This window comes from Mycteria americana, chromosome 5, assembly GCF_035582795.1.
Source record: "Mycteria americana isolate JAX WOST 10 ecotype Jacksonville Zoo and Gardens chromosome 5, USCA_MyAme_1.0, whole genome shotgun sequence".
Taxonomy (NCBI): Eukaryota; Metazoa; Chordata; class Aves; order Ciconiiformes; family Ciconiidae; genus Mycteria; species Mycteria americana.
The window spans coordinates 66,548,282-66,568,422 of record NC_134369.1 but is presented as its reverse complement, the minus strand read 5'-3'; the positions used below and the strand labels follow the sequence as shown (position 1 = coordinate 66,568,422).

The 20,141-nt window shown below is 42.4% G+C and overlaps 1 protein-coding gene across 1 annotated transcript in view; it reads right to left on the bottom strand.

Moving 5' to 3' along the window:
• KCNH5 (potassium voltage-gated channel subfamily H member 5) overlaps positions 1-20,141 on the bottom strand; it is a 162,973-nt gene that overhangs the window by 25,579 nt on the left and 117,253 nt on the right. The window contains exons 9-10 of the mRNA XM_075503785.1: positions 14,824-15,076; positions 2,613-2,809 (exon numbers count right to left, since the gene is read on the bottom strand). Coding sequence (XP_075359900.1) covers positions 2,613-2,809; positions 14,824-15,076 — 450 coding nt within the window. The remainder of the gene's footprint in view (positions 1-2,612; positions 2,810-14,823; positions 15,077-20,141) is intronic.

The window sequence follows — 20,141 nt, the reverse complement described above, 5'->3', positions numbered from 1 at the left end:
ATAGAAAAAGTGCTAAGTATATTTCTATTGAAATCAATTAAAGGAGACAATGATTTTCTTTCCATTTAGATTACGTGACTCCAGCACAAACTGCTGCAGTACAGTGCAGCTCTGTCAGCCCAGTCTCACTGCCTGAACAACTGCTTTCTGTTTGCCTGATGAAACTGTCCTGGATGGCACTGCTTTTCCTAAGAGATGAACTCACCGTCAAACACTTCTGTGCCCAACAGGGAATCACGTATACTTTCAGCAGATACGAGGTTTGAAACTATCCCCTGAATAACTTTATGTAACAGGACTTAGATTGTGTCCCTGGTGTTGAAAGTAGCATGATGTATTTTGTGCCTAGGAACAATACACAGAATTTCTGCAAAGCAGGCTCTGGCTCAGCACATCTTACTGCAGTACTAGAAGGAAGACTTTTCCCAACATAGCTCTTGAGTAACGCTGTAGGAGACATCATAGGTAGAGTTCATCTGATGTACCCTAGATATTTAAAAGTTAGTGATCAAGGACTCTCTCAAAAGTCAACAGAAAGGGGATGATTTTCCCATCCCAGACTGGGCACTGAAGAGGGGCCAGATGATTGCCTTCTGGAGGAACCATTCCTCATGGGCTATGAAGGTGACTGGTGATTAGCTTGGATGTCATCACCCAGCTTTTAGTGACATGAACTCCACCCTGCATGTACCACATGGACACGACCTTTCTTTGACTCTCCATCCACTCTCATGTAATGCCCACACATGCACCCAACCAACATTTCCTCTCCTTCTGCAAAATCCAACATTTCTTTAGAAGTGCTGTTCCTTCTTGCTTTGAGTCACTGCCCCCATGGCAAAGGCCACGTACCTGACACTGAGCTATACAGTGGGCATCTGTACTGGGGACCTGAGCTCCTCAAGTGTTTCCACCTGGGTGACTCCCTATGGCAGGGCCCTGCAGGGGAACCAATTTTCTTAAAAAAAGGTGCGTGCGAGAGAAGAAACTCCATGAAAACCCAACCAGAAGGCTATTGCCCATATGCATCCCTGGACTACAGAGCTGAACTTCAGCACATTGCCCTGTCAGGGAAAGATCTGTACGTGTTTTTGCTGTACACAGCCTTGCCATGGTTAATGGGGGAAGGGGAGTCCCAGGAAGCTAGCTGAAGTGACAGGTTCACAGTTTTAAGACGGAAAGAATGCATTTTGGCACAATGTATGTGGCATTATCTTGTCCCATGAAATCACCATCAGCAAAGCCTGAGCAGAATTGTCATCGCGGGACTGTAGCTGGTGGCACGTTGCAGGTAGGCAGGATGGCAAGGGGGGGATGCTGAAGTCAAGGCTTGGAGGACATCTTAGCAACAGGGAAGCGATAAGCTAGAAACTCCAAGCCAGCTTTCAAGCCCTTCTTCGGGTCTGAAGCAGAGTTAACAAGCTTCAAGTCAGAGGTAAGCTGACAAGCTGGAACCAAACCTGATTATAATTCAGCTCTTTCAGGCTCCAGCGCAGACAGAGAGGGACTGTAATCCCATCACATCTTGCTTTTTGCCATGGGTATTTTGTGCCGTACTTGGCATATGAAAGAGCACAAGGAATGCACTAAAAATTAAAACTCCTTTGAAAGAAGCATTTGTAAGATGCTCCAGTGGCTAGAGAGAAACTAGACTCAGAAAAGTAAAATTCTAGTTGTGCTGAACTCCTGTTAACCGTAGAGGCTGAAATTGTCTGGTGAAATACTGAGGTAGCCTCGGTACATTATCAGGTACACCTGCAGAAAAATGTGTTTCAGCAGCCAGAGGATCACAGTTAATGCCCAATAATCTATAAATCATTGTTATGAGATTTCTCTATGCAAATGAAATTTATATAACCCTCATCAATCTTAAAAAAAAATCATAAAGATTAAATTTTGCAGCCGCAATGCAAATTAAAGAATCCCTTAACCTGTTTTCAAGATACGTCCTTATAGCTAATTAATTTTTAGATGGAGTGTTCTTTGAAAGGACTAATGGATAGTGAGCATTGCTGATTGATTATAAAATGAGCAGGAGGATTTAAGAAGTGAGCTGTGAATGTAAAATCACTACCAAGCTTTATTAACCTTGCCATATTAAAATTCTAAACTATCCAAGTGAGAGAAGCAGGTATTAATATAATACTTTTGCTGAGTACATTTTATTTATTTAACATCAATAAATTTCTCTTAGTTGGTCTATGCCATGCAGATCCATCAGACTGTCCTCTGACCTATATCTTAGCAGGTGAGAGACAAAACCTCACCTCTGAGGAATCCAGAGTCTGGATTCTATCACATTATAAAATATCACTTTATCCATTATGCAATGGGGGGAAAAAAGCCCAAAACCTGCAACTGTGAAGAAAAGGAAAAGAAATATAATTCATATGTCACCCTGCTAGGACTGCTTCTCAGAGCTGCAAATCTACGGGAAACTTTCATTGAGCCATCATTAACGAACAGCGACAACATTTATTGAAAGGCCAGTTAATCTGCAATGACCTGAAAATACCAAGAGTAAATTGGGGGTTGTTAAACACTGCAAACATTCCGCAAGAGCGTGCAATCTCTTGGTGAGAGAAAGGGGACAACAAGAGCAGTCACCTTACCCGTTTCCTCAAATTGCAGGTGAGCGTGAGATTCCTTGAGAACGAGTTTGCAAAAGCAGTATAAAAGTCCAACACTTTAAGCAAGGCTTCTCGTTTAATAATATGTAAATCGCAGTATGTCAGAGCCCGTACATTGGCACATGCATGGGCCAGACTGGTTTCCTTCCAGAAGATATCACCAAAGACATCACCTTTACCTGAAAAACAGCAGGACAAATTTGTTAAAAGGTAAAACTTATGCAGTGTTCTTCAGCACAAAAATGACTTCTTCCCAAACTGCCTTATGCTTCCGGTTATTCTAACATAAGCTCCCAACTGTGAAAACTAATAAGGGCACAAGTTTTAAAAGCACGTGAGGTACTTGAGTATCCTTGAGAATCCAGGTTTTTAAGGTATTTATAGATTGCTCTATGAAGTGTCACCAAGCACAAAAACCAGATTGTAAAGGTCTCCTTGTAGCTGAAGATGCAGGTAACAGTTTTCAAAGGTTCCTGAACACAGTAAGCACTTAACCAATGTTCAAGGGATTGAATGTTTCTGAGGGTCTGTTCCTAAGTGAGTCAGGAGCCCCGCTCTCACCAAAAGCCCGTGACATCCAGGTTCCTACACCACCAAGGCTTTGCAGTGCGGTGCAAGAGCCAGCTTCCAGGGCCCAAGGACCACATTTGAAACGAAGTTTAAACATTTTTATTTCGGTATGAGTGGCAACAGTCCTTCTGAAAATCTACCAAAAACCTCCCTGAGACTTTTAACCTATAAATAACTGGCTCTAAATCTTAAACAGATCCAGAAGTCTAGTTCTAAATCCAAACACATCCACTTAAGTAGAGGCTTACGCTTAAGTCTGTATTTAAATGTCTGCTGAGTAAGAAAGGGTTTGACCCCTTAGACACCTGCACATATAAATAACTTCAACCAGATGTGAAAGTTACACCTGAAGACTATTTTTACATTGGTAGGCAGTGCAGCAAAACAGCTGATGGCGAGGACCTGACCTTCACCCTGCACATTTTGAGGACTTAGGACTAGCTGTAGTCCCGTCCCACGGTCAGAAATGCTCCAAGGAGTACAGGGTCAGAGGAGCTCCATGAGATGTGCTCCTCTGCATCCCCCAGTTTCCCTCCCCCTGCGAGGAATTCGCACCCCCAGACAGCTGTGCTAGCCACCGAAGCAGGGTAAGTGAGGAGGATCAGGACATCAGATTCAAAATCACACTCCTGACCCAACCAGAACACCAGCATGGATGCAGACTGGAGAGACATTTTCAGGTTTGGACTCTATGGTTGCTCTGAGAAGCAGCAGCGGCAGCAGCAGAAAGCACCTTGAAGCATCCAAAAGCTGCCTCTTGCTTCCCAGCCTCTTGCCAGCCACGGGCTGGGCAAGGGCCACGGCATGCGGTTTGTGGCGGACACCTCAAACCCTGAAGCAGAAACCATGGTACAAAGGGCATTTTTTGTTTCAGACCCCAGTGATATCCAAGCTCTTTATTTTAGCAGTTATTAAAAGGAAACTAAAATCAATCAGCCAGTGGTGGTATCGCTATTGATTTCAGGTCCCTCAAGCAGCCCCTTGGTGAAGGTTAGTGATTTCATAGTTTGGGGATACAAAAGGTAATACATTTCAATATTTCCTCTTTTAAGAACTTGCAACATTTCACTCAACTCTATTTTGGGAACACAGACCAGAGTAATAATTTATCCAACCTTACTAATTTTGGGGGTCAGAGGCTCTACTTCTCTATTTCCATTTCTGCTTTAGGTATTGTATCCAGTAGAACATGGCCAACATTTCTCATGGAGAGTAAAATAAAATGTGCAAGTGCTTATCTTCATTTCCTTGCTTTAATTTCCTGTATAGCAGAATCAACCCTTAGAAATGTTATAACTGCATTCTCATTGAACTGCTTTTAAATAATTCTACGTATTTTGATGTAATTAAAAAACCCCGCAATACCTAATACAGACGGTATAATTTATAAAACAAGTTGCTTTAAAACACTCTCCTTATCACGGAGCATTTCCTAGTAACATATCATTTATCTAATGTACTGTTTTGAAATTACCCTTTGCAGTTAATTGTCCTTGTCTATACCCACAGTTCAAAACCTGGTTTACAGACATACTCAGCACAGTTACATAATTTATAGAAAATAGACCATTTCTGAAATGCACAAAATTGCTTAATGGATTTGCTCTCTGAGGTGGACACAGGACAGAATCGAGCCCTGCTTTCAGCGGCTGCAGAGTGCAGTTAAAAAGACAGAATTCAATAATAGGGACTATTACGATTTTCCCACTGAAATGTGAGCAAAATACTTGTTTTCTTTCCAAATTTAAGGGAATACATAGCTAATTTAAGCCAAGAGGTTGAAAGCAGTGGATGCTCACTTTGAAACTCTGCACGATGGTGCGTTACAGCATGTGTACCCAAACCACGGATAAATGAAACCACCATTCATAAACTTGAGAAGATCTCAGTGTCTGCAGTTCAGTGAGGCAGGGAACTGCACGGGGTCCCTCCGAAAGGCTGGGACATGATGAACTGAACCTATTCACTCCTCCATGAGCCATGAGTCACTGGATTTGAATGGTGAAGCTATAAGCAACTCTTACGTCATGGTTTATTCTCTTCAAAAAGTATAAAATCTTGGAAGCGTTTAAGGGTTCTTGAATTTGACGTTCCCCCTCCCACGCTTCCGAGTCTCGTCTGCCTGTTATAAATGTGCTAAGGAATGTACCGAATGAAAACAAAACCAACCAGATTCTCCAAAACAACACGTCTTTTCTCATAAATACAGAGATTAATGCACTATACTTCGTCCCTATTAACTGTAGTTCACTGAGTAGAGAGCGGTAATTATTCATTCAAGTTTAATTTTACATGGCACAACTAAATGAAAAAAACCTTTCGGAGTCGCAACAGAAAATTTAACCGGAAGGTCTGAAACACCAGCTACGCAGAGGCACGTATACGTTGTATACTCGCACGACATGTGCACACCTCTAGGGAAAGCCCGGGGCTGGGCTGGGAATAGAGAGGCACCCGGGGCTGATGCAGCCTGCAGACTTTTCAAAGTCTCTCTCTAGAGATTTCTTGAGGCCCCCGCATGTTACCTCCCAAATCTGCACTGCCCTGGGTCCTAGCAGTCTTACGACCCCTCCGGAATGGAGGCGATGCTCCGGGAAGTCCTCCTGCCCCTGCTCTCGCGGTGCCCGAAGCATCGCTGAAAAAAGGAACGCCAGAAAATTAGAGCGGGAACCGCCTGCATACATTTTGCAGTTGGTATGAGGAAAGGGAAGAGGAGCATCAGGATTTGGATACCGCTGGATTAAAGCTGGCAGGAACATGGGTGTAAGGATTTGGGGACTGAAAGAACCACGGAAACGAAGAGGACGTGCAGGGTGTTGGTGACAGGCATCATTTTTGCTGAAATAGCTACACCAGTATCATCCCAAACATGGACAAAAATTTGCTGGTGTATTATGTACACATGCCTATACATAAAACATACATATATACTCATGCGTGTTTGTATATATATTCAGAGACAGTCAAATGGCATGTAACTATACAGTAAATAATGACATTTCTATACACTATTCTATCTTTTATATTATGATAACTCTCCCATACAGAAGTGGGGGGGCAGATGTTCTCCGCAGCCTTGCACCATGGACTGCCTTGCCAATTTGTGAGACAGCAGCTCACGCCTGGACCTTTCAGGCGGAAAAAATCTTATGAAACACCCCAGGAGCCTGCAAAGGGAATAAAAAAGTCCTTGAACTCAGAGAGGAAAGACTTGTTAAACAGCACCTCAGAACCCATATATATGGGTTTAACCAGCTGTTTACAGCAGTTTCAGTGCAGAAATGTTTCTCCAATTGTTATTTTGAAATAGGTAACACTATTGTTGAGATGTTCAAAGAGCTGAGTTCAAAAAGCGGTTTTCGGGGTCGATGTGGCCTTTGGAAGCTCCTACTGCATAAATAAATGGGGGGAAAAAATTCACTCTGGGGTGTGTGTGTGGGGGGGGTGTTTAAAAACAATTGTGAATTTAATCAAAAAAAGAAATAAAGTTTTGTTAAACTTACAGGGCAAGCATAAGGAGGAGACTTCATGAATTCAAATTCCCACACAGGTCGTACAATGTGATGTCAAAAGTTGGTAGTTTAATGGTGTCCTCTAATTTGACTCACCCGGAGATCCGTAAGGTGAGCTGGGACTGGTACATGAGTGCTGTTTTATCTTAGTAGTAGATGGACTGACACAGTGGAGTCACTGAGCAACTGTCGTGATAGTAAAGCAGCATCTTAATTCTGCATCTATTTTCTGTACTGGTGGATGAAAAGCTGGACACGAGCCGGCAATGTGCGCTCGCAGCCCAGAAAGCCAACCGTATCCTGGGCTGCATCCAAAGCAGCGTGGCCAGCAGGTTGAGGGAAGGGATTCTGCTCCTCTACTCTGCTCTGGTCAGACCCCACCTGCAGTACGGCGTCCAGCTCTGGAGCCCTCAGCACAGGCAAGACATGGAGCTGTTGGAGCGGGTCCAGAGGAGGGACACGAAAACGATCCGAGGGCTGGAGCACCTCTCCTATGAGGACAGGCTGAGAGAGTTGGGGTTGTTCAGCCTGGAGAAGAGAAGGCTGCGGGGAGACCTTATTGCAGCTTTTCAATACTTAAAGGGGGCCTATAGGAAAGATGGGGACAGACTTTTCAGTAGGGCTTGTTGTGATAGGACAAGGGCTAATGGTTTTAAACTAAAAGAGGGCAGATTTAGACTAGATATAAGGAAGAAATTTTTTACAATGAGGGTGGTGAGACACTGGCACAGGTTGCCCAGAGAGGTGGTAGATGTCCCATCCCTGGAAACATTCAAGGTCAGGTTGGACGGGGCTGTGAGCAACCTGATCTAGTTGAAGATGTCCCTGCTCATTGCAGGGGGGTTGGACTAGATGACCTTTAAAGGTCCCTTCCAACCCAAACTATTCTATGCTTATATGATATCTATGTAAAGGCAAAATTTATCCTTCTCCACGTGGGGACAAAAACTGAGCTAAGAAATAACCTAGTAGACATGAGAACTTGATGGGGCCTTTGGGAGAAAGTTTGGGCAGGCAGTGCAAGAATAAATTCTTGATGGAAAACAGCACTTAGGAAAAACACATAAAAGGGACCAAGACTTCTTCTTAAGGCGATAAGGTGTTTTTCTGTGCTGTGCAGTCTTAGCTAATAGGCCAGCTACCCTTCCCTCCATTTTAAAACATCTCCAAAGTCCCATCAGTCACGCTAGCAAAAGCCAGACGTGATGAATAATGTAGGCTTTCCACCATGATATGCTCAAATCTTCTTTTGCTTATGAAAAGCAAAGGCTGATTTTGTTGCAGAATCGGTAAAACTGTATCATGTAGAGAAAATGTTCATCTAATCAGCTCAGGTACCAATAGCCATGAAGTGACGGCAGCATGCATAGAGGTGGGGGTCAGCGACCAAATATCAAGTCCCTGCAGCCGTAATTACATATACTGGTATGTATATTCAGACAAATACCTCTGCCCATGCCTATACATCTGCAGTGAAACCTCTGGCAGCAGGACAGACAGATCTCCAACTGATGTAGAAATCCAGTGAGCAAGGAGGGAATCAGCTCCTGTTACCCAGAGCAGCACACAGCTCTGAAGGTTCAGCGAGTAGGTAAGCTCTGCAGCTCCTTGCCACAGGACATCAAGGACGGCTGCATAGGTTTACAAAATGACGGCATGGATTAATGCAATAAAATCCACCTGTGGCTACTAAACACAGAAGATTTCCCTCTGGGTGAGGAAGACCTTAAAACACAATTTAATGGAGGGCTGGAGAATATTCTGGGGAAGTGTCACTGTTTGCTTACTTTATCTTCCTACTTTCTCCTGCACATCTGCTATTGGCCATTTTTGGAGACAGGTTACTGGACTGGCTGGATGTTGGGACTTAGATAATACAGCTGTTCATGTCTGAAGAGGGGACCTGGATAAGATGGGGGTGATGTAGCGGTGCAAATTCATCAGCTGCCTCCTGCCAGCTGGGACATCATTGCTCCCTGTAAGCACAGCCTGTGACGTGCAGAGATGACGACCAGACTGTGAGAGAGGGCTCCTCGCCTCTGTGAATGTTTTAGCCAAAATCTCAGCCTTTCCTATGGCATCCAGAAGGGCCAGAACTCCCTTGAAAATCAGATCAGAGCTGAGCACTGACCAGTCAGAAATCCAGCTTTACAGGACTGCACATTAACATGTGACAGGGCAGAACGATGAGAAAAAACAGCATTTCTACCATTTGAAATATTATCAAAATAGCCAGCAAAGAAACAGTAATAAGAGTCTGTGCCAAAAATCCAAGGTACTTTGCATTATTTAACACAGCGGAACCATCCCCATCTGCACCTAAAAACACAAAAGAAATTTACCTTTCTTTCAGCATTCAGGACTGCTGTAGGAAGAGCAAAAGGTCTATATAGATATTCTCCTGTTAGTGAAGGGTTTATGGTCCCCATCTCTCTCACTTTTAGTGCAAGTCTCCTAGTACTTCATATTTTTCTAGAAGCCCCAGCTCCTGGAGACAGGATATCTCCATTTTTATTTTATACAGAAATAAGTTTCTATCCTTCCTGACCGAGGAAATAAACTTGAAAGCATGACCATTCCCACCATCTTCAAAACTCATAAGGCAAATCAGATTGCCTCAAACTGTTAGTCTGATTTAAAAGAAATATATCACATGATTTTTAAATAATTCTCCTTTTCTTGCGCTGCCAAGACTTTTGAGTTCCTGGGTTTGGCAGTGAAGCGTGCAGGTCTAATTCAAAAACATTTCAATTGAGTGAAAGGAATCTTTCTGACATTGGAGGCTGCAGGTCCCATCTATAACACACCAGCTGGCAGTAAATTAAGACTGATGTTTCTTCTTATAGTTAACTATCATGCAGATAGAGACGAAAATATTTTAAATTTACAAAATAATGTGAAAAATTGAATGTTCCCTTCAACTCTGTCAGTAAGAACTAATAGCACTTTTGAACAAGCATCAGTAGGACTAAATCTTACATGGTACTACCCAGACCTGCAAGATGACTTATTCCAAGGCACGTGCTTAAGAACTGCACAGTGCAGAGCAGCATGTCACATTGGTTCTCAGATGAGTAATCCTTCAAGTATTTTGCAAAATACCTTAAGATTCAGCACTTAAAAAACAACCTGCATCACATTAATTATTGCAGACCTGCTAGCTGAAAAAAACTCAACCCTTTCCTTTATGAATCATTTTCCTCTTAGCTAATTTAGAGCTTTAACTCATTGGAACAAAAGGGACTTCTCCTATAGATGAAATAGGACACAGGTTGTTCTGTAAATTGCTACCAGGTGCATGTTACTAACCTGGGGAAACTCTCACAATTAGTCTGCCTTGGTTTACTTCACATGAAAAACAAAATAATTTCAGTATAAAGTATCAAGAGCTCATTTGATACAGGGGCAAATTCTGCCACCTTCATTCCACTTGAGAAGAAACCCAAGCTGCAAGAAAACTAATTAAAATCACAGAATTAGCTACTAATACTATGAGATGGAATTGGGCTGACAGTTTTTCATGTCATACAGTGCATCACACACGGTCAGTCTTGTCCTGCACAAAGCACGTGCCCAGCTGTGTAACACGAAGGAAATTCAAAGTGTTGATGCACAGATCCCAAACACCAAATTACTGATGTCCACGGATGAGAGCTATGGAGCGTCTGGGTCTCCTGCTCACCTAAATGGAGCTGCTGCTTGCTCAGCCTCTAAAGAACTTCCCTCTGTGTGGTTTGGTAGGAGACTTAATCTTTTGACCTCCAAACACATGTAAGATTAAGAGTAGAAAAAGACTCATCCCTATTTTCAGCTGTCATACCAAATTCAAGAAGACATGCCACTTGCACTCTTGCTTTCCTTAACTCCTCTGATACTGCGTATTATCCCCTTCCCAGACCAAACATTTGGAAAGAATTCATGAGGCAGACCTTTAATAAGTGAAACTCTGGCTTGCCTATAAACAATAAAGCCAATACACAACAGGTTGCATTGGGACTATACGCAGAACATGCTGAGAATTAACATGCGACACAGAGAGGCAAATAACAACTTAATTGAATACATATGGGATCAGGACCCTAAGTGTGGCTGAAACATGAGCTATTAAATCTATATTCATCCTGGCTTGACTATCAAAATTGAATTCACTCAGCAGCAGCCCCCACTAGGATTTCACTGCTCAATATATTTTTATCACTATGCAGTTTGAGCAATATTTTTGATCAATTCCTACAATCAACATTTGAACGTGGTGGGTCATTATTTCTCTGCTGGCAAAACGACTTCTTTAAACCTTGTTAATCAATCTGCCTGGTTTAGAGTTACTGTACAACTTAGGCAGTCAGCTGTGCAAATAGCAGGAGCTGGAAAGCAGCTTCCAGAGACACTTAGTTGGCATCACCACGTACATGAAACTCCTCGCCAGGAGCAAATTCAGGTTAATTGCCGCACGGTGAATTGTTAGGTGCCCTCTGCTAGCAGATGCCTCATTTCCTTAGCCTTGGGGACTTCAAACCCCCAGTCCTTCCTGAGACTTCTCCGCTGATAACACCTCCCCATGCAGAGCAGTGGCAGTTAAATTGTTTACTCCTGCTTGAGACGGTGGAAAATTACTGATATGCCTTCTCAGGGTCACCTCACTTGCCAGGAAAGTTTTGATAATTAGAGACAAGACTGTTTGCTCTTCTCCATTATCCTGGCAACTGCAGATAAGTTATGTTAAAATGACTGGATCTTGTTTTCTCCAGCGAAGCAGCACCCCAGCTCTGCATGTGGTGCGCTCTCTGCTACAGCAGCAGTCAGTACCTGCAAAAGGTGGGAGACCGTCCTCGAGAAATGGAGATAACTAATGAGGGGAACGTAATGGGGCACCTGGGTATCTTCATTAATGAGTCCTATAAACTGCAGCTCTACAATTGGATTCATTCTCTTACCGTACCAATTGCTGTAACGCTGATTACTGCAGCAGCTGGGCATTTAATTACGCATAAATGAGAACAAAACCAAACTATGGAAGAACAAAATGTCACAGTGCTGCAAGTTGCCCTGTCAATCACTGGGTTTCACCTGCTTTTGAGCACAAGAAACGCCAAAGCTGGGGCCATCGAGGCAGGAAAACTGCTGCTGAACAAAAGGATGGTTGTCTCCACAGTGGAGCCTGAAGAAAGCACCTGGATGGGCTGCCAGGTCTCCTGAGGACACCGTTTCGGCAGGCAGGGAGGCTGGATGTGCCAACATTCCGTGGCTGCGAGGGAAGGGAACGTGATAAGGGAAGATGGAGAACGGGAAAAAACAGCGACATCACAGAGTGATTCGTGCTGGGACCTGAGGGAGGACAAAGCCCTGCACTTGGGGCAGAAGCACCAGTGTAAGAGGTGGAGGATGCATGCTCTTAACCTGTTTTGGTGTCCCTACCTGATTCACTTTTCTAGGATATTCCACTTTTAAGAATACACCAAAACTTCCATCTGCGGGTGAGCATGGTAAAAAAAAAAAAAAAAAAAAAGGACACACCTTCTCTCTCCCTCTCTTTAAGCAAGGCAAATAACGCTACCATATTCAATAACTCTACACTATTAAAACAGTAACTGCAAGTACCAGTTCCAAAGCAAACTTAGGAAATGAATGGCTCTGCAAGGAGATGCTGGCAGACCGCATGTCCTGCCACGCTCCTGCTCCCACAGAGGAAATTAATGAGGGCAAGTTTCCAAAGGATACTTACCGCATTTCCACTCTAGCCTACTGCTGGGGGATGGAGAAGACGGACAGACTGCTAGTACAAGCCCAGAAGTTGACTTTCCCTAGGAAACCCAGTGTGATGGCAGATGCTTGGAGTATTCAAAGCAGGCTACAGAGGTTTTCACGTTAGGTAGAGGTTTTTAAACCTTGTCTCCCCCTTAGGCAGATTCACCTTCCTTGTGCGTGAACTTCTCAAGGCAGAACAGATTGATAAGAATTATGTTCTTCACCATCTGATGCACAGTCGCTATTTCAGGTGCCACAGCTGCCACTATAAATGTCTTTGCAACTATATCTGGGAGAGATTTTCTTCCGCAAGTGAATTTTTAGCAGACGACATCTCATAATTACTCAGTTCACTATTCTGTTAAATAATCTGTCAGCGTATGAAAAAACTCTTCAGTGTGCTCTATGGCTAGAGGAGGCAGTTTATCTTGCTTTAAGTTACATTTACACATTCTGCTAATCCCTGTAGTAGACAATGAACATAGCTCTGAGTCATGGGATCGCCTGTTAGCAGTCATGGCAGAATGGAAGGCACTTTCGGTAATTAAAGGTAATTCACTTTAACTAGATATGGTTAAAGGTCTCTCTAGTGAAATGGAGAATATCTTAGATAGCAGATTTACCATATCTACAAGGTAGAAACAAAAAGTTCTTACTGTCATTCCAAATACACAATATTCATTAGTAAATGCAATAAAGTTTTGCATGTAATCCATTTAGTGATGGCTTCTAGTTCAGTAAATTACGTATTTATTGGGGTTTTTTTTCATTGTAATACCCAGAAAACCATTTATTTGTTTAAATGCTGCTACTTACTCTTAAAGCTTTTGTTTTTTAAATAGCTGTAAGCAAATATAAGATATCATCACTGAGATTAATAATAAAAATGAAATGGTCCAGTAAGCTGAAATACAAGGAATATTTTACTACGGAAATTGCAGATTCAGGAGCTTTCACCATAATGACTTCACATCTGAATACGGAAACAAGAGTCATTCTTACATTAAATCTCCTTTTTAAAAACCTTAGTATGTACTAGAATACAGAAAGCTGCAGCAGGTATTTCGAAAGAGCCTGGATGCGCATTTTCCTGAGCTCACGCTCCCCAGCTGGGAGGACCCAGGTTATGCCCTCAGGGAGCCATCCCCATGCAGTCCCATCCACACACCTGCACACTGCCCAGTCCCACCCCGGTGCAGGACACGCATACACCGGCTTGTACGGCAACACGTCAGGAGTCTCCTTCAGCTACATGCTTGTCCTCATTTCTCCTCTCCTCCCCCTTGCTGCCAGCTGGGAAGGAGCTGAAGCCTTGGTTCACGACCAGCAGTAACTCCCCACGTCTGCCCTCTTAGCACATGCCAGCACAAATCCCGAGTGTAACCCTCATCTCCCAGCGATCGTCCCCTTGAGATACAAGAGGGACCCATGGAGCCCTCTGGAGCCACCCTCACTGGGAAGAAGCAGTACAGAGCTTCACTGGGGTGTGAGAGGTCCCCTAGGACGAGGCCACCCACTGGATTTGCCCTCAGGGAGCCACAGCTCCAGTTGAAGAGAAGGCAAATAGCTAATATTCAACAGGAGACGAGTTCTACAATAAATGGGTCTATTTTAAACAGGCAAGACAGGCTCTGGACAGTTTTCCTGCAAAGCCACCAGTTCTTCCTCTACATTGTTGTGCCCTTGAGGATGATTCCTGCCTCAACACTAGTGCTGACCACTCAGTCCCACCATCTGCTACACCTTTCCCAATCCCATACAAGGTACCGAGGAGTCTACATTAGGCTCTTTCCCACCCACTGCTGGCAAACCAGACACCACAGCGGGGTGACGGGGTGATTAACCTGGAGCTCCCCCATTACTCAGACTTCTCACGACTGTGGCTGGATAGATGGTGCATCCCTATCTCTTTGCATAGTCAGATCAGACTATTTATTTTCTGTAAAGCCAGTTCACTACAACCAACAATTTTGCTTCCTTGTAGAGACTGTAGGTGTTATTCTGGGCTAGAATACAGACAAGGTTAATGTGGAAATCCTCCTGAGAGACTAATACAAAACAACGTGCCTTCCCTCTACCAGGCTATTTAAAAGATGTCAAGCACATAGATGCCATTCTCTTCTGCTCAGAGACACTGTAACTGTGACCAGTGAGCCATACTGGGCAGAAAGAGCATTCCCAACGGCATAAAAGATGAAGTGTTTGCTTCTAGAGTTTGCTTCTCTGGAGACATGACATCTCCATCTTATGATAACCACCAGCCTCCTGTAGTCCCAGCTGATGTCAGGCAAGACTAGTTAATATCCGAAGCTAAGCAGAAGGCAAATATATCCCAACCACTAGCATTTCAATAGAGATCACAGTACCTAAAATAGCCACCACCTCGTCGTCCTGGATGACTTCTAGGGATCCTGAGACCACAAAGCAAAGAGCATCAACGCTTTCCCCAGCATGATAGATGAGGTCCCCCGGGGCACAATGGATCGTCTGAAACTCCACAGCTAGGGCTCGCAGGCAGCCGTCGCTAGCCAGCCGGAAGGCAGGGTGCTCGTTAAAAACTTTCCGGTTTAGGTGCACACAAATATCTGCTCTCATGTCCTTTGGGCAAATTGAGAGAACCTGAATAAAAGAAAGATGAAAAATAATCAGCTGGGAATATGACACTGGGCCAGCGCGCGCTTTATGAAATAACTGGATGGATGGGTCTTAAGATCCATCCATCCAGTTATTTCATAAAGCTTCTGGTGGGAGTTTTATCCTGAATTGGGGTAGTCTTTTTCTACCCATCTACTGCTTTCACTGCAGCTTAAAGGGTGATGTGGAAGAAGGGACTATTCTGTTACACTGTTCTCATTCCTAACAGTTTTCGCACTTGTTTTCCAGAATTGCAGGTGGCACTAGTATGTCCTGTTTGTGGATATCCCTCCAGACTTGGTGCCCAGACTATCTGCCCGCTGCTACGCTCAATCCCTGCAGGAGCACAGAACGGACGCTCAGAGCTGAAGGAGCTTGAAGACATGCAAAGACAGACCATTCACAATAGAAAACACCACATTTTGCTCACATCCAGAAAACCTAGTCTTCAAAAGTCTTGATGTAGATGACCACTTACCGACGCGTATCCAAACACACCCAGGGTTTAGTTTCAGTGCCGTACAGACATATAATAAGTAACCTGCCCTGGAGGGCTTACAGACTAGAAAATCCAAAGAGCTTGAGATTAGAGCAAAAAGAAAGTATTATGAAACCTTAAGAAATGTAAAGTAAAGGTGAGTGAAAAACTGTCCTGTGAACGTGAAGATGTCTTCATAGCGGATCAATTAAATAAGACCTTCAATTAATTTCTTACCTTAAATAGGTTTCCCTATTGAAATAGTAACACAAATACACCTGAAGAAAGAAAGTGAAAACCTGTGGGTCTTGTTAGGTTTATAAACTGTGTGTTTAATATTTGCACATCCCCCTAAACACACGAACGTCCTTATAACCCTAAAATGCATGGTAGCTAATAGCACTGAGAAATATATAAAACCTTTTAAAGTTTTCCTAAAATAAATAATAGAAAAGAGCATGAGATTGAGAGCACTCTGGAAGTCTCATATAAAGAAGACTGCAGATCAATAGTACTGATTAATTTCTCGTTGTATGGAATTAATCTGGCAGCTTGCTTTTCAGACAGTGTGAGAGACAGGGACATTGGGTCAATGTGTTGACTACCATTGAATATTAGCAAACAGAGGGAGATTCTGGTAACCCTTTGAGGCAAATGGTCATGTTAATCTTGAAGTAAAGCCACGATTTTCATTTCTGTTTAATGCAGAAGAGGTACAAAACATATTATTGTAAAGTATTACTAAAGGTCCTAAATCATAGACTGGGAAAAGAGTAAACAATTTCTAGTTTAATAATAACATTTAGTCTCTTTCTTATTTCAATAGATCCAAGTTCCTTTGCGGTCAAAGATATAATGAATGCAAAAAGGTGAAGTAGAAGTTATTCTCCTGTCCTCTGTACGACGACAGTCTGAGGCTAGAAGGGGCTACTGCAACCATCTGCACTAACCTCTTGCACTCATAATCTTCATATCAATGCCAGAATACCTGTTAAAATTATAGCCTAGAAGGCCTTCATTTAATGTTTTCAAATGATAAAGGGTAGTTGTTCCAATGGACAGCTACTCTCTCTTTTACAACATGTTCTGTTCCTGAACTGATTTTTTTTAAATTTTCAGCCAACAGTCAGCGGATCTCAGCACGTTGCCCAGATAAAAGACCTGCAGTCATCGGAAATCTCTTCCATGTGTAGGTGTTTATAGAATATGAGCGAGTCATCTCTCGATCTCATCTTGAATAAACAAGAGAGATGATGCTTCTTGTGCCTAACACTATGAAGCATAGTATCTCTTCGGAAACCTCCCCACAGCATGAGGTTTTCTCACTTACAACCACCTTCCCAGATCTACCAGGTAATTAGTTTTTATTTGATTCAACACAGAATAAGTCAATTTGGCTTAATGCTATTTTTCTGTAACAAAATGTTGTACAGAACACGTTAAAATACCCCACATAAGTCTCTTTTATCATAAAAATTAATAATAAAAACATTTGACAAGACATATTCTCTGTAAACCATCATTTGCATCAGTAAGAATGTCTTGTCCGAGTCACTGTTGACCATATCCCTTATCACATTTCCATTATTTTATTAGGGGCAAATGTCGATTTTACAAACTTATACTTACCCGAGTCATTCCATTTACCACTAGAAATATGGGCACACCTTAGTTTTTCTAGTAAAAAATAAAAATTTTGAGAGTGATTGTTTCACCTCAGCCCTACTTCTGGATCAAACAGAAAGCTCGTCTTTATTATAATAAAATAGAAACATGCCATCTTTCTTCTTCCCAGTAGTAATTTAATGAAAAATTCTGCTTTCTTTTGTATCATGATTGATGATTTTTAGCATTTTTGTCTACTCCTGAGCCTAAATCATCGTTAGAAGTTTATTACGTCCCTTTAATACTTTCAGTAATTTAAGTGCTTTTGACTTAACAAGGCCATGAGCTATGAATTCCAAACACTGCTCTTGAGAAAAATGTGTGTATTCATACATGACTGATTTCCAAATTTTATCTTTTAAGCTTCCAAACTGCAGGAAAAATTGGTTAAACTATTGCAGAGGTTGTTACTGTGAGATTCGGAGATGTTCCGGGACCCTTTGTTTTTTGGAGTGTAAATTAATTGTGTCCCTCAAGAATAAAAGCCACTTGGATACAAAGCAGCATATTGTTTCCTCACAAATACAGAGTTAAACACAGAATATTAAAAGTGAGCACTCAAAGCATTACTCTTTTTATAGACACAACAAACATATCTATCATCAGACACTGTTATATGAAGAGACAGAAAAAATCCCGTTGCACAGAAAAAGCCAGTCTTAGAAAGCATAATTCAGGAATTTTCTGATGTCATGATGAATGACATATCACTGTATAGAGGTATATGGAGATATCACTTATCAACTAGTACAGCAGTAAATGAGTAATGATCCAAGAGTTAGCTAGGAACAAATATTCTTTAGTTCAGTTTTCTTGTCTGCTACGCTGCAAGTACCGAGAACAGAGAATGAAACAGATGACAACTAAAAGAAATACGTAATATTAAAAGATTTGCAAAGGAGCTTTGACTGATAAAGATAAATGTAGATATGCGTAGGGGAAAAAAAGAGCAAAGATAGACAATCTCAATATTCAGCTATGTGTTTACTGCATGCTCCAAGGACAGGACTTCATGAGCTCCAACCTGACTTTGCAGCACTTCTTACTGTTTTTATAAATACCAACGTCATGAATTCAGAAGGAGTCTCACAGATGCCACCAGCTTCTCTATTAGTTGTACTGTAGAAAGGGATTGTTGGTGACACAGATTACAGTATGTAGTAATTTTCCTGCTTCCAAAGAAGACACATAATGTGATATAGGATCACACAGAAGCATTTGGAAGCTAAAGATAAGTCCAAAGATCCTTAGAGCAGAAAATGAGCACTTCAAATTCAGACAAATATTCTTCTGAAAATGATCCCTTATTGATAATACAAGACTTCAACATTCTTGCTGTGAAATGCTCTTACTGAGATGTCAGCATTTTTAAGGCAGCATGCAACTAAAAAGATACAAACTAGTAGCAACATGGTTGTACGTGAGTCCATATGGTGTACAAATGCACGCACATGGGTGTAAAAGACAAATTCAATTTAAGGGAGAGGATACCCTGCAACGCTCAATCTACTGTTTCATTGTTAGGGAAATGCCTTCCACACTTCATGTTAGCAGAGCCAAAGTTCAGCTGGGACATTTGTTCCAGCCTGTGTATTCTTTCAGCAGTGTATCGAAAACCACCAAGACAAATTTCTGAAGAGGAAATTTCCTTAGAGATTTCAAGACCTTTCTCAGTGAAACCTGTAGTTTATAAGCAAGGGATGATATTAAGGTTGCTGACTGCAAGGCTTTACTGATGGTTTTGGAGCACACGACTTGGAGCAGGCAGTCTGCAGGGACGAGATGCTTGTGCTGCTACAGAAGTTGCTCTGTAATAAATCTGTAGCCACAGATTTCTCAGTCAGCTTTCTCATATGCATCCCAGCAGCATCAAAGAACAGAACCTGCTACGTTTCAATGCAAAATCAGAGGAGAATGTCGAATTCTACCCAGAGGAAAATCTTGGCTGGCTGTATAAGCTGTGTTTCTACCAGAAAAGGAGCAAGGCTCCATGCCACACGCGAACAGTACACATGTATCCACAAAGACCTGAACCACTACCAAGCTGCGAGAGGAGAAAGTAAAGCACAGAATAACATTTATTACTTCCCTTCTCTGCACAGAAAATTAAACCTCCTCAAAGCCAGTATAAGACAATTGCTGAGCTCTGCCATCGTCACCGGGCACCCAGCTGATCCAAACCCCAACACAACGACACGCAATGCAGAGATTCAACACCGCTGTCATCTCCAGAGCACCCTACGGCATATGTGAAATGCTGGCGGTGAGTGAAAAGCTGGTGGTTGCTGCTAGAGACTGGGAAAGGCAGTAACCAGCTCTGGAAGACTCACAGGGAATTGGCCCAAAACGTCTCACTATCTTTTCCGCTCGAGATCTGTAAGGGGGGAATAAAATTCCCAAGGAGGTCCCATCTGATTTTTTTCCTCTCCCATCCGTTTCCTCAGCGTGCTCAGGCAGTTTAAGATAAGCCTCTTGAACAGCTCAAAGAACTCTATGGGGAGCAGAGATTATAAAGAACTCAAAGACAAGCAAATGAATTGAAACAAAAACTGTACAGACTAAGAGAGTGTCCAAACAATATCTTTTAGGATGGGTTTAAGTATTTTTTAAAAAATCTTCCCCAGCTGGAAAACTACAGGATGGCTTAGCAAATATTACAGAATCTGTTAAGACTTGTTAACAAAATGGGCAGAGGCCAGTGAATCATGAACGCTATCTATTTGCAGTTCTCTTTCAGCACACAGGATTCTCACTTTCTCGGGGTTGTAGGTAGGGGATATATTGACTGATATTCAAGCAAAGAGCTTAGACAGTCTTAATGGTGGAATAACAAGGACCGTTTTCTAAATTAATAACCATAACAAATATTGGAGATACCCAAAAATATCAGCTTTGACAGTAAATAAA